Genomic DNA, 15490 nt, shown 5'->3' on the forward strand with positions numbered 1-15490 from the left:
TAATCCCTTCAATGCCCCTGTGAGGTAGGCTAGGAGGGTGACTCCAAGGTCACCCAGTGATGGAGTGGAGATTTGAACCCAGATCTCATTGGTCCTCATTTAACCCTCTAACCCAGACATCCCAAAACTCGGCTCTCCAGCTGTTTTGGGACTACAGTTCCCATCATCCCTGACCACTGCTCCTGTTAGCTAGGGGTGATGGGAGTTGTAGTCCCAAAACATCTGGAGGGCCGAGTTTGGGGGGGGTGCCTGCTCTAACCACTACACCACTCTGCCTTCCTAGAGTAGGTTTGCCGGATTCTCCGGACATATCTGGAATACTCCAGTCGGCAGCAGTGTCTGGGCGGAAATTGGAAAATCTGGATGTATAACTTTGAAATACTACAACCCTATCCTAGAGTCCTTCTGCTATGGGGCAGCTGTATAAATTAAATAGGCAGATAAATAAAGGGAAAGCAAAAACTCATTTAGAGAAGGATCCAAAATATTTCCCTTAAAGCTTCCTTTTGTTTTATTCTGGATTGTTTTATGTGCTGTTTTAACATGTTGTGAACTGCTTTGAGATATTTTCTTTAAAATATAAAGTGACATAGAATTGAAATGAATAAAATAGTAATAATCCCACTTTTTTTTTTTTTTTTTAAAGGCACCTAGACATCCATCGTGGCCACCATAACCTCGGTTTAAGGTGCCATTTGGTGATTAGTTTTTGCATTTGAGTTTCTAACACTGGTCCAAACACTTTGCAGCTCCCCTATGAATAAAGGTTGCAGCGCTCAGGAGTCGGGACGTGTTAGATAAGAGAAGGGGAGACATGATAAACATTTATGAAATTATGGACGGCTTGGAGAAAGTGGATAGAGGGGGGGAAATTACCCCTCTCTCATAGGACTAGAACTGCTGGGCATCCTTTGAAGCTGAACGTTGAGAGGATACAGGACCGACAAAAGGAAATCCTTCTTCACGCAGCACAGAGTTTAACTGTGGAACTCCCTGCCACAGGAGCAAGGGCTGGCCAACTTGGATGGCTTTAAAAGAGGATTGGACAAATGCAAGGAAGAGGAGAGGGCTATTGAGGGCTACTCCACCCCTTTCGTCCAGCCCGGACACTGAGATCCAGCGCCGAGGGCCTTCTGGCGGTTCCCTCATTGCGAGAAGTGAGGTTACAGGGAACCAGACAGAGGGCCTTCTCGGTGGTGGCGCCCACCCTGTGGAACACCCTCCCTTCAGATGTGAAGGAAATAAGCAGTTATCCTATCTTTAAAAGACATCTTAAGGCAGCCCTGTTTAGGGAAGTTTTTAATATCTAATGCTGTGTTGTTTTTAACATTTGATTGGGAGCCGCCCAGAGTGGCTGGAGAGACTCAGCCAGATGGGCGGGGTATAAATAATAAATTATTATTATTATTATTATTATTATTACTACTACTACTTGCCAGAATGGCTCTGCTGAACCTCTGAGGGGCCTGGGATGGTGATCTCGGGGTCTGGGTCGGTTGCTATGGGGAGAGGCGGTCTTTGAGGTGTTGCATAAACTTTATAGGACAAACCATCACTTTGAACCGGGAAACTAACTGGGAGCCAGCGTGGCGAGGGCAGGATTGGTGTTACGTGCTCGGGCCATTGGACTTGCAAGACTTTTTATCGCTTCGTATTTTCAAAGTTTCCGTGTGACTTACAATGCAACAAAACCTACTAAAGCAATAATATCAGAACAATAACAGCGACGGAAAAGAAACATGTTGCTAAAGCCTGGACTGAGCGACTGTAACAACAATCTCATTATAGCTGCCCCACCAGGTCTTCCTGCCAGCAACTCCCTTGCCGGAGCTATTTCAAGATCAGCATGCTCAACTGGAACTGCCAACTTACTGGGCTAGCCTGCTCTTGCCGTCTGCCGGATCAGACCAAAGGCCTGTCTAGCCCGGCCTTCTGGTCTAGGTGCCCCAAGGGAGGTCCATAAGCCAGCAGGACCGGAGTTCAAGTGCTGCAACACACTCCCCCCCTTCCACTTGTTAGCTGTCGCTCAAGGGAGAAGGCCGGGGTCAGTTTAAGGAGTTGGCAGCCCTATACTCAACTTCAGTGGTCTAAACCACTGAGCCTCTTGGGCTTGCCAATCAGAAGGTCGGCGGTTCGAATTGCAGCGACGGGGTGAGCTCCCGTTGCTCGGTCCCAGCTCCTGCCAACCTAGCAGTTCAAAAGCACACCGGTGCAAGTAGATAAATAGGTATCGCTGCGGCGGAAAGGTAAACGGTGTTTCTGTACGCTCTGGCACTTGTCACAGTCCTCGGTGCGCCAGAAGCAGTTTAGGCCTGCTGGCCACATGACCCGGAAAGCTGTTTGCGGACAAACGCGGCTCCCTCATCCCAAAAGTGAGATGAGCGCCGCACCCCATAGTCGCCTTTGACTGGACTTAACCATCCAGGGGTCCTTTACCATTACCTAAGTCAACTTCAGATCCACAACACACAAACCCCTCTGCTCCCTAAACTGTTGCTGAGAGGAGAGGCAGGCTTAAGAGAACATGCCCATCATTTGAGGCAAAATGTCTTGCTGGGTGGCAATCGCTCACTCTGAGATAGAAAAGCCTCTGTTTAGAAACATCAACAACTGTGACTGTTTTCAAACACCTACATGCGTAACAAATACAGTGGTACCTCTGGTTGCGAACGGAATCCATTCCGGAGGCCCGTTCACAACATGAAAAGAGCGCAACCTGAAGCGCCGTATCTGCACAGGTGTGTGGCGCAATTTGGTGTTTGTGCGCATGCGCGAGGCACGATTTAGCGCTTCTGCGCATGCACGAGCGGCGAAACCCAGAAGTAACCCTTCCCGGTACTTCCGGGTCGCCGCAAGACGTAACCTGAAAGAACATAACATGAGGTAGGACTGTACGGAAATACTCTTCCCTAACTTGGAAGTGGCTGTACACACACACACACACACACACACACACACAGCCCCCCCCCCCTCTTGAAATGAAGGTTGCCCAAGGCTCCTCTATGGCTAGGAGTGCCTTTCATCAGTCTGGTTTGCCAGCTATGGCCATTCCCAGACAGGGACAGACTGCCCACCGCAGTGCACATGATAGGAACCTGGAGGCTGGACTGCTGCAATGTGTTCTTTCTGGGGCTGCCCTTGGGCCTGGTTCAGAATCTCCATTTGGTGGAGAATGCGGCCGCCGGGCTGCTGATGGGAGCATCAGGCAGACAACGTGTCACACCATTGTTAAAAAAAAAATACGCACTGGCTGCCCATCTGGTCGCAAGCCAGGTTCAAGGACTATCTTTTATCTGCCCTGAATCTGTTGCGTCGAGGGAGCTGCCTGCTCCCTGTGACCGTCCCTTGTCCACAGTCTGGCTCTTTCGACATGTGGACATTTCCAAGCAACTTTTCAAAGGGCATGCTGCTGAAATCCAAGCAGGGGGAACGACGGCATGTGTCGCTGTGGCCAAAGCAGGCAATAAGTCTACTCAACAGAGTAAGACGCTGTTGCAAACTGCAACGTCCTTCTGCCAGGTCCCAGCCAGAGAAGGTAAACGTCGCCTCTGCTCTCCCCCCCCCTGACATTATTTGCAGCCCCGGCAGCACAAAGGCCAGCCTGTTCCCCAACCCAGTCTCTTTACAGGCTGCTGTTCTTGGGAAAGTTAGCATTAAAAATAAATTTGGGGAAATGCGAGGCAGCTGGTGGGGAGTCTCCTGCCAGCAAGGCCATCTTCCGCTCCCAACCCCCACCCCACCCCCTGGAAACACACACAAACACACCCTGTTCACCGGAGGGGAGCGAACCAGAGGACTCTACCTAGAGACAAGGCTTGCCTGGCAAATCTCTTCCAAAGGCAGGGTTTAAAATAACCAGGAAAGCTGCAGCAGCACTCTGCTATTTTTAAAAGGAGACATTTATTAGGACTGGGAGACCAACACACGACAGTCCTTTTCTCCAGCTGGAGGTTGCATTTGGATGGGGCTGCTAAAAACAGAGAGAGAGAGAGAGAGAGAGACTCCATTTCTCCCCATGATTTTCCACTTCCCATAACTTTAATGCAAAAACTAAAAGGGGGGCTGTTATTTAATTTTTTTTGCCAGGGCAGGGGAAGTGTGACTGTGGGGTGGGGAGCCGATTTAGGAATAGAAAGCAGCTGCAGTCATCTCAAATGGAAAAGTGTCAAAGCCAGCAGAGTGAGAAATCCCTTCCCCACCAGCTACAACGCAAGTTTAAATTGCTAATGGCGATTTTTTAAAAAGAGAGCAAGGAAGGTGCTTTTAAGAGTGGCTGAAAGCGCTTTGCTAAGGACAACACCCAAAGGTTTAGCCAAAGATCTCCAGAGTGTACCCCACTGCACATTCAACATGCAACAGCTGATGAGAGAAAAAGAATGTCCGAAGGGTAAAGCTGTGCCCCCTTCGGAAATGGCAGCTGACTATTTTTCCTGCACGATGAGGACTTGAAGCTTGGTTGTCTTCTTTTTTAAAAAAGAGCAGGCATTCTGTACATTTGAATCAACCCTTGCTTGGGATAGGAAGCAGGGAGAGGGGGTGGGGAATTGCCAGCCAGCCAAGCAGGAAGGAAGAAATCAATACCGTACATGTTTTTACTACGTCCTTGAACAAAATCTGCACATGGTGCTGGCTGTCTATAACCGCTAAAGCTGTAGTTTTCAACCAGTGTGCTGTGGCACCCTGGGGTGCCTTGAATGCTGGTCAGGGGTGCCATGGGCAACACTGGCCTCTGTCCCTCTTTCCTTCCCTCCCTCCTCTGATGCCCTCTTGAGTCTCTGCCTCCCAAAGGCTTGCACAGCTGTTCGTTGCAGCAGCCCTGGCTCCAAGCTCCCCAAGTGAATGGTGCCTCTGGGGCTGGTCAGGGGGTGCTGGTTGCCAGAAGCAAGCAAGCAAGCCAGTGGGCGAGGGAGCCCAGCCAGCCAGTCCACCAGCTCTTGCTGGGAATGGACAGACAAGTCCCAAGTCCCTGAGGGGCAGTGTGAAGAGGCACCTCTCTTTGGGGCAGCTCAGAGACCGGGGGGGGGGGTGCTGCCCGGAGGGCTCCCAAGGAGATGGGAGAGGAGAGGAGGCTGAGGGAACCCTCCACAAGGGAGTGTGTTCGAAAAAGGGTGAGAGGCTGCCTGCTCTGCAAGCAAAGGGTGACATAACTGGGCCCCTGAGCCCCCCAGGGGTGCCGCAGAAAGAATGTGGTTGGCCAAGGGAGCCGTGGACTCAGGAATGTTGAAAACCTCTGCACTAAAAGGGTATAGTGCACAGGATAGTGCACACCCCGGAAATGATCTCTTTCAGCTTCTGCCTTCTGGAAGAAGGTACAGGGTTATAAAGACTAGGACTAGCCGCCTGAGAAACAGTTTCTATCCAAATGCGATTTTGGTTTTAAATGCAGTGTAAGTAGTCTCTATGGGAGTATATTGTATTTTAAAAATGGGGTATCAGAGTTTTTAGGGGCTAAGCAGGTTGGGATAGCTGGGATAACAGGCTTGTTGGTTTTGAATGTCTTATGTAGATTTTTTTTTCCAATTTTGTTGTTCTGTATGGGACAATGACAATAAAGACTATCGTATTATATTGTATACAGTGGTACCTTGGGTTAAGTACTTAATTCATTCCAGAGGTCTGTTCTTAACCTGAAGCACCACTTTAGCTAATGGGGCCTCCTGCTGCTGCTGTGCCGCCAGAGCATGATTTCTGTTCTCATCCTGAAGCAAAGTTCTCAACCCGAGGTAATATTTCAGGGTTAGTGGAGTCTGTAACCTGAAGCGTATGTAACCTGAAGCGTATGTAACCCAAGGTACCACTGTATTTCTATTCCTCCACCTGTTCCCTTGTGCCTCAGGTGCAGATTGCTGCCACACTTAAAACTCAAACAACCCCTCCAGCTGCAACCTGAGGCTAGGCAGATGTTTGGGGTGGGAACCAAGGCTAGGCTGGGCCAGACAGCAGTTGTGCTCCAAAACATCTGGAGAGGCCCCCAGATGCCGGTTATCTTCGCTTGGAATGGAATCCAATGAATTTGCCTGCATCAGCAGGTTTTGGCGATTTGGAAATGATGTATGGTACTAGGAGCTATTTGGGAGTAAGACAGGGCGGGTGGAAATCAAACAGGTGCACATCTAAATATGTGGCTTCAGAGGAGGAGGAAGGCAGCCAATTCAGAGAGTGTAGCTGGGATCTCCAAAATTTATTCAGCGGGCTGATCCAGCTCTCCCAAAAGAGGCTGAGCTCCCAAACCCTTCCTCTGTTGCAATTTATATTGCAAGCTGCTCGGGGCAGGGGACTACTGCTTTCTCCACTAGTAAGAGCATAAGGACAGAAGAATAGATAGCCCATCTAGTGCAGGATCATGTTCCTGCAATGGCCAACCAGATGCATCAGTGGGAAAATAGCAAGCAGGATTCAAGCAGAAGAGCAACTCTCCTCTCCTGCAACTGAGGTTCAGATGCTAGGAGCCATCAATCACCCTCTCCTCCTCCAGGAATTTGTCTAATCCTCCTTTAAAGTCATCCAGGAAGGAGTTCCACAGTTTAAGTACATGTCGTGTGAAAAAGTACTTGCTTTTATCCGCCCTGATGCTGTGAGCATCATTGGCCCAAGAGGCTGTCATGCTCCAGAGAGGCCCAGCAACAGAAGCCAGGACGATGGCAACTTCTCCTTAAGAGTAACAGACGCACATTTAATCCACATCCCACACTGGATGTATCCACACCAACCATGTCAGCTGGACTTTCAGCAGGGTGCCTAGGAAAAGTCTCGTTGGAAGGGACCCCAGAGCATCATCTAGTCCAGCCCCGCCACAAAGCAGGAATCTCAACTAAAGCATCCAAGGCAGATGGCTAGCCAAACTCTGCTTTAAAGCCTCCAAGGAAGGAAGAGTTCACCGCCTCCCAAGGGAGTCCATTCCACTGTCAAGCAGCTCCTACTGTCGGAATCTGATGCTGCGCTGCAATCTCCTAACTTGAAGCCATGTGTTCGAGTCCTGCCCTACAGAGCAGGAGAAAAGAAGCTTGCTCCATCTTCCTTGTGCCAGCCCTGGAGATATTTGAAGATGGCACATCTCCCTCTCAGCCTCCTCTTTTCCAGGCTCCGGCTCCCTCAACCGTTCCTCCCCAAGGGCTGCTGAAGAAGCTTAGCTGTTCTGGACTGAGAGAGAGAGAGAGGAAGGTCCTCTGGGGGAGAAGACCATCAATGGCTGTTATATTGTCCGAGGCAGCGATGCTTCTGAATTGCAGCTGCTAAAAGCCACTGGAGGGGAAAGGGTTCTGGGTGCTTGAATCCTGCTTGTGGCTTTCTCCAGTCTTCCAATTTCCAATTGGAAGACTGGAGAAATACCAACTAAAGCACAATGGCAAGAGAAGTTGATGAACGATGCAGAACTGGCAAAAAGACAGAAAGACTAAGAGAAAAAGACAACAGAGACTTCAAAAAAAATTGGGAACCATTCCTATTATATTTGCAGAAACAAAGAAAGGCAATAGACTTGATGGCAGGATTTAAATAAACATCCACATTATTAGCATCAGAAAATGTTTGGAAGATAGTGAAATAAGATGATGTAAATAAGATGATGTATTCAATTTTATTTTTAGGTTTGAAGTTATGTTATTAATAACCTTTTCTATTAAGAGATAGCAAAGTGGGTGAAAATAGAAACAAACCAGAAACGCAAGTTGGGGGAAGTCTTGGGGGGGAGGGAGTGAGGAATATATAGTAAACGTTAAGAATTTGAGATGTATGTAATGAATGAAAAATGAATAAAATTAATTTTAAAAAAGAATCCTGCTTGTGGGTTTCTCAGTGGGGCATCTGTCTGGCCACTGGGACAGCAGGCGCTGCACCCTATTCGATTTGTTGCAGAAGCATAGAATTGTAGAATTGAAAGGGCTCTCCAAGGGTCATCTAGTCCAACCCCCTTCCATGGTCACATTTTGTTTCCTCCATCAAAAGGGTGAACTGCTACCCTTGGCTACTCTACTGGTGCAATGCAGGCCCAAACTGTAATGTGGGTGGGCCTTCATGGACACAGATCCCGCAGGAAATCTCTCAGGAGAGCGCAGAGGAGACACTCTGCACCCCTCAGCCACCCCAGGAATGCACAAACCACCCAGCCTCAGCCACCCCACCCATCGCAAGGTTGCTCCATTTTGGCCTTTCCACCTGGGGAATCTCCCCTACTCACGACGCAAAAGAAATGTGCCTATTCTTACAAAGAAAGGGATAAAAGGGCATGAATCGTATCAGATCCATTTCCAGAGGTAAGCCTTTTGGGGCCTGCCCCAAAGCCAGAGAGTTTGGTTTTTTTAAAAAATTTGTTCTGTTTCCACCCTCTCTTTTCAAAATTTATTAGTTTCGAAGGCAGCAGCTTCCAAGAACGCAATTAAAAACATCGGATAAACACCACCAGAATTTCAGTCGCAGCAAAAAAAACTTGCAACCACAAGACACCATCAAAAGCAGCAAGGACTTTGTGGTTTTTTCCCCCCTACGTTAAAAGCGAATAAAATGGTTTGGCTCTGGCACCCGTTGTGCAGTAACGTGAATAGTGTAAAGGTGAACATCTCCAGGGATGAAATTCCCAAACTGGGGCACCACCACAGAAAAGGCCCTTCTCTGCTTGCTTGCTTGCTTGCTTGCTTGCTTGCTTGCTTGCTAGCTACCTGCCTGCCCTCTGAAGGTGGGGGCACCCACAGCAGAGACACCAGGTATAACCTTACAAGACAACTGGGTTTATAAATCCTTTAAATACCCCACAGTCCTTCTCCTGCAGCTGAGCTCCAGGTGTGCAAGAACTGAGAACAACTTTGCAGGTAAGCGAGCAAAAGTTACTGGCCCACAGCTTTCTACTTTTGAACTCCAGGTAGCAGACACACCATTTTCCATCCAGGTATCTGGTTTTGTTTCAGTTCAGCAAACTTACTGTATCATGTGTGTCTTCAAAATCATAGCTTGGGGGGGGTGCTTAGACAACTGCTACCAAATCTGTGTGTATACACTCAAATATATGTTTGTAGATTTTATAAATATATATAAAATACACACACAAACTTTTGTAAAAACTTCCCAGCTGCTTGCCTGGAAGCTCACACCTGTTCACCAGTGGCGATCAGAAAAGTGGTTCTTCACAACTCTGGTTTAGAACTGTCAGATCATAACCGAAAAAGTAGGCAGGCAGAGATCAGACTAAACCGAAAGTAGGCTAAAATGGTTCCATATCCTATCAGAAAACAACCTCAACATAGGATATACAGACCCATACACAGTGAATGTCAGCGGTTTTCTTCAACAGATTCTAAGAACCTCTCCAGCAGCTATGAGGCCTCAAGAAAGAATTAAATGCTAAAAAAAACCCTTCCATGTGAAAGCAACAACCCTGAGTGTTATTCTCAGCTTGAGTTTGTCTGGACAATGAGTTCACTTTTTCAAAGATTAGAGATTGCCCTAGGAGTGGGGGGGGGGGGAGGTGTTAAATAAAAGGGTGTTTGCTCATGTGCTTAGTTTTATTGCTCTTCATTCTACACCCCTTGTTTTAGCACCTGGAAAATTGGCGGTGCCACCTATTCAGAAAGCCAATAAATCTTCCCTCTCAACTCGACCAGACTTCCTTCTTTGCAGATGTTGGCAATCAGGTTTGCAAAATTTCAAAGTCATTCATTCCATGTGGGTGAGGTTTCATTATTGCAAAACTTGTCACCCTACCAACCCCTCCTCCTGGTAAACTCCAAGTCACCTATGCACGCCTAGCGCTTTCTTCTCTCTCTTTTCTGTGAAGGGGGGGAGAGAAGGCAAACACACAGCAGTGCATTGTAGTACAACTGTGTGTGTGTGTGTGTGTGTGTGTGTGTGTGTACATGCACACATACATACACACACATTTGCCTTTTGCTGGCTTCCAGCAAGCCTCAGCACATGTTTTAAAAGAGCCAGAGAGATGGCAGAATTTGAGGTCCTCGTCACTGAAGGCAGCACCATTTCCCTCCACAGTTTTGCAACGGAATGCCGCACATCTGCAGAAGGCTGCCAGCTGTTTTTAAACCTAGCCCATGCTCTGGGTGGATTGTCTGATCCAAGTATTTAAAAACAAAAGGGGGTGGGAATCTAATTTGGGAAGAAGAGGAAAGGAAGGGGGGAAGAAACACCAGGCAGCTTCAAAGTCTTAGACCTTAACAGGGAAGGGAAAACGCCTAAAGCACTTGGGAAAAACTGCAAGGAAAAAACCCCATCAAGTTGGGAATGAGTGCTGTTGTTTTAAAGGGGTTTGGGGAGGCTTAGATTCCTCTCCACACAGCAGTTTTCTGTCTATGGGTTTTAAAATATTTTTTCAGAAGACCAGCTACCGCTTGGCTCTTGCACAGATACCCAACCGCAAAAATCCATCCCAAGTTAAAATGAGCACATGCCTGCAGAGGCACTTTTTAAAAGGTTCTGGGCATGGATTAATGCTCTCCTGGATTTCGTATCACACACATGCACAGACATAGCCCACTGTGCCCTCCCTCCTTCACCTCCAGAGGGCTGGAAAGAAGTCCAGGAACAAGGAATTTCTGTAAACACTAGAACTTTTCATCTGTTTCAAATTGCATGCACACACTTCCCCTCGCACCCAAAGATGGCACTTTAACTTCATTGCAGAACAATCCATTTCTCGCACACAAAAGAATTCCAAGAGAAGATTGCAGGAGATGGGGGCATTTTTTCAGAAAAGAAAAGAAAAAAAAAGATGGATCCTACTATGCAAGTTTATTCTACCTGAGAGCCAAGAAATTAATAAATAAGCACAGGTTTTTACCATCCATTAGTGCATTTAAGAGAAACCTGGGTTTGCTTTGGGCACATGGTAAATAATTCTTTTCTTTTTCAATCCTGGCAGCAATTCTTTTCAACACTTTCTCTTTTTTTAAAAAAAGTTAAAATCAACACAGGCAAACACTGGTAACTAACCAAACACAGCCAGCTAAGTTCTGTGCAATGTATATATTTGAAGACGGCAGGCCCAGTAAGATAAACAGACTTTAGCAAGACAAAGGAATCTTTGGATATTTTAAAAGGTGCCCAGAAACAGGGAGGGGGAGAGGGGCCAGTGTCCCTCCCTCACAACATTCTTCCATATTATTCTACAAATTCAAACCACAAGATTTGAAAAGGTTTCTTATATTATTCTCCATGCATTTAAATTATAAGCTATGACAACAAAAAATAAATAAATCCGAATCTCTAGTAACAACATATTATTTTGCAACTGAGATGCAAAACATTTGATCCACAACAGATGTCATTCAAATCTTGCAAGGTGAAAAGAAGAAAAGTTTGGGAAGGGGAGAGAAGAGATTTTTAAAAAATATGTCCCCAGCCATCTGTCAGCAATGCCTGCAAACCCAAAGTATCCGTGAAACTTTGGAGGGGCTGCCAAATGGCTTTGCTAAACGGGCAAAATCTTAAATCTGCCCCTCCCCTGAGAAGGAAGGGAGAAAACTTCTCCCCCTCAAACCCACTTTATGCTTCATGTTGGGCAGAGGGCAAAAAACAAACAAACCCATAGCAATTGGAACATTCAGTGCTATGCAAAGTCACAGAATCCACACTGCAGAAAGAGTCCGGCAGTCATCAGCAGCAAGAATAAAACTGGCAATAAGAGAACAACTTCCAGACTTATTTAAGGCAACAGCCGCCACCGCTAGAGTCGACCATCAGAGGCACCCATTCTCCCAACACAGCCCAGTTTGCACAAATATCTCAGTGCGGGAAAGAGACACCGGTGTGGTACAATCGCTCCCCAGATTGTAAAGGGAAAGCTTTCCTTGCCCGTATTTATTTAAAATACAGGCATTTTGTTCAAGAGTTCAAGTTCAGCTGCACAGCCAAGGAAGGCCTGTTTCCCGCTGCCAGAAAAGGGTGGGATCCTGCGGGTCTAGAATTCCACAGGTCTGGAATGCCGGCTTCTGCCAGGCCGGCCAAGATTTATGCTTCTTGGCTGCTCTTGAAAATGTGTGCGATGCTTTGTGTATGCTTGGGTGGGGGTGATTTCAAGAAATCCTGATGGGCCGACTCCTCTGGGAGAACAGGCTGGCTGGAAGGGACAAGGACACCCCAAGCCAATGTAGGGCATAGCCTTAAAAGACAGGGATGGGGGGGGGGCTGTGCCCTTATCCAAAGCAGCCTGTCTGGCATTATAGGGCGGGTTCCTATCAGTTCCCAAGCTTCATTCTATTGCATTTATTTTATTAGCGGTTAGAGGGCTGTTCCTATGGGACCCCCATGTTTTCTGGCTCACGGGACCTACAGCCATGTAGAGAAAGGGGTGGTCTGTTTTGCAGGGAGGGGGCACAACAGACTACAGAGTATTCCCAAAGCCATACAGACTATTTAAGTAGAATCGCTTTTGGGGGTAGGGGTGGTAAGAAAGCCGCCCTACCAAAGAGAGATTTGTCTGTTTTTAGGAAGCAGAATTAATGTGTCATCTTTATTAAAAGGGGGGGGGGGGTTTGATGTGGACTTAAGGCTGCCAGGCACTTCTATAAAGCCCCATCTCGAATTATTGGGCAGAGGGCTGCTCCCAAGGGATCCCGAGGTTTTATTTTGTTGAATTCATTTTTGTGGGGAGGGTGCTCTACGGCATGCCCAGGTTTTCTGTCTTATGGGGCCTTCAGTCATATGGGGAAAGGGCAGATCTGTTTGGCAGGGGACTCAGTATGTTCTTGGGTGGGGAGGCAAACAGACTGCAGAGTATTTATCCAGCTATTTTTACTGCTATTTAAATGCAATCTCTTGGGAGTGGGGGAGAGAAGCCAGCCTACTAAGGGATTGACTATTTTTCGGAAAGCGGGATTATACAGTATATTTTTGGAGGCTGATAGGGAAGGAAACCAACCCAATTTTCCAAGCTTGGGACCCCCTAAAGTGTGGGGGGGCATTTTGAAGGTAAATTTGCAGAGGAAGGAGCAAAGCCGGACCCCCCCCCCCTGCACCGGCCTTCCTTCCACCCCCCGTTTTCCTCTCCCCCAAATAAACCTTCCTCTTTCCCACCCCCCACCCCCTGTCCACGTCTGCGTGTCGACTTACCCGCGTGGGAATGGAGGTTGAGTCCGGCGGCGAGGTACTTGGCGGTGCCGAGGGGCGCAGGCGGCAGTCCGGCCGCCAAGGGGGCGAGCCGGGCGGCGGCGGCGGCGGCGGCGCGGTGGTGCCCGTCCATGGCCAGGCCCGAGAGGAGCGGCGGCGGCGGGAGGTGGACGGCGCGCGGGGGCCCGCCGAGGTCTCGCCCATCCATGCTGCGCTCCCGCCGCCGCCGCCGCCGCCGGACTCAGCGAAGGCGCAGCGAGGACAAGCGCCGCTGCCCGCGCCGCGCGCCCGGCCGCGCAACCATTCTCCGCGCGCGCGGGGCTCCGGCTGCCCAGGCGGCCCCGGACGGGAGCCTGCAAAAGAAGGCGAAAGGCGCCGCTTGAGTCTCGCAGAAAGGCGGCAGCGGCTCCAGTTTCCCTCCTAGACCCCCACCCAGCCCCACCGAGGGGTCTCCAATTTGCAGCGGGAAAGGAGAGACCGGCATATATATATATACACACACACACACAGAGCTGCCTTTTTTTCCGCCTTCAAAAAAGGCGAGAGGACAAAAGCAAGGAAACAAGACTCAGGCTTCTTTACTCACAAGTAAACCTCACGAGGTGCAATGGTGCTTACTCCCAAGGAAGTGGGCGTCCAGCACTCCCCACATTTTAAAAAAACAAAGATTCGTCCCTGGAACCCGAGTTCACATTTTGAAGACTTTTTTTTAAAAAAAGAATATATACGTTGTATTTTGTTTGCAGGGGGAAAATGTGTGTGTGTGTACAAAATAAAGACTTTTTAAAAGTTAGGGAGGTTTCTCCTAAGCGGCTGTTTACTCGCGAGTAAGCTCCTTCGGCCTGCAATCGAAAGCTGCCACCGCCGCCGGTATGCGCCCGTGTTCCCGGGCAGCCAGCTCCGATGGGATGAGGCTTACTCTCGAGTAAATAGGCGCAGGATCGTGCCCCAACCCCCCTTTCGGAAGCAGAGAGCTAGAGTCCTGTTTAAAGTCGACAGGGCTTGCTTCGGAAAGGGACAGAAACAGGCTCGCGTTCAGCGCGTTTGGAACCGCAGCTGCGCGTCCCGATCCGAAACGCCTTGGCTGAAAAGGACTTGCTCCCCAGGGGTGGAAAGGGCTCTTTAGGATCGCCCCCTTAACCGAGCCACTTTCCTGCCTCTCTTGCAACCTCGGTCATGGGGTGGGGGAAGATATGAGGAATTTAACCAGACCCACCTTCTTTGGCTTCTAGCTGTTATCTAAAATGGACTATCTTTTAAAATTCCGATTCGTCTGTTGTTTTCCCCCCTCTCCTCTCACGTTTTGCTGGACACCCTCTCCCTCCCCAGTATCGATTTTGACAAATCCTCATTCCTTCCCCTCCATCTTATCAGATGTGGGTCGACAAAAATGTAGAAAGGGCGGCGGGTGGGGGGCTGGGAGCTCCTACTCGCCCGGAGGCGAAAATAACCCATTACATATTTTATCATCTTCTTAGCCCTGGAAAAGTATTTAATGTTTAACCTTTTACGCACACGCTGCAAGCTGGCCCTGATAAGAAGCCCGAGATTTCTTCACGCCACTTGGGCAAAATGGCTCGGAAGGAAAATGGGGTTTTATTATTATTATTATTATTATTGAGGAAGCCACCAACCCGGTTCTGTTTCCAGCGACGACCTCCCTACACTGGTTGGAATTTAATAAAATAAAATAAAAAAAAGGTTTCTTGCGCCTTCTGTGCGAGAAATCGTGCTAGTTTCCTTCCTAGGAAGCCGAGCTGACTGTCTTTAAGAAGTAAGATTGCAATCCTCGCCCCGTTTACCCAGGAGTAAACCCCACTGTCTTCAGGGTCTCTCCGGGTTCAATGGGGCTTAGACCCCGGTAACACTGGCAAGAATAATCATTTGTATCCTGCGTCTGGTTACTCAGCGGGGGTCGCTTCCAAATCATGGGACAGAATTTTTCTCTCTCCAAAAAATGAGGCTCCAATGTTTGCCATTAAAAAATAAAATCAACCATTCCTTCTTTTAAATGAGGAGGAATGCAGAGAGAAGTTTCCAAAGTATTTTTGGTTGTTTCCCTCTCCCCCACCGCCATAAAATATTCCAAAATGTTTAGAATTCAGCTCACTGAAAAAATGGAGGGAGTGGAAGAGGGACTTGTTGGAAAATGACTTTCTTTTTCAAAGAAAGGCTATTCTCCCTCTCTCCAACCCTGAAGTCATTCACCAGCTGCCTTAAAATTACACCAAAAAAAGAATTTAGTCGATGTTTTAGCTCTCTGTTCCCAGGGGAAAATATCGCCTTGGAATTTCCTCAGACTGGTTCTTATGACTTGGTTGAAGAGAACGCAGTGTTCAAAAATCCCCGTTTGGTCCCTTACTAGGTTTAATTAAGAGTTTCTTACTTTAATCTGGGTTTAGTTAAAACTACCTCCGTGTTTATTAGACAACACCCACCC

The 15490-nt window shown here is 48.2% G+C and overlaps 1 protein-coding gene across 3 annotated transcripts in view; it reads right to left on the bottom strand.

The window, feature by feature from the left end:
* The window catches only part of LOC308462905 (trinucleotide repeat-containing gene 18 protein-like), a 124435-nt gene extending 111162 nt beyond the window's left edge, over positions 1–13273 (bottom strand). For all 3 annotated transcript variants that reach the window (XM_080980895.1, XM_080980894.1, XM_080980893.1), the window contains exon 1: positions 13054–13273. In XM_080980895.1, coding sequence (XP_080837021.1) covers positions 13054–13258 — 205 coding nt within the window. In that variant the 5' untranslated portion in view covers positions 13259–13273. The remainder of the gene's footprint in view (positions 1–13053) is intronic.
* Between the last annotated feature and the right edge of the window lie 2217 nt (positions 13274–15490).

The sequence above is a fragment of the Podarcis pityusensis genome (assembly GCF_964106645.2).
Source record: "Podarcis pityusensis genome assembly, chromosome: 14".
Lineage (NCBI taxonomy): Eukaryota > Metazoa > Chordata > Lepidosauria > Squamata > Lacertidae > Podarcis > Podarcis pityusensis.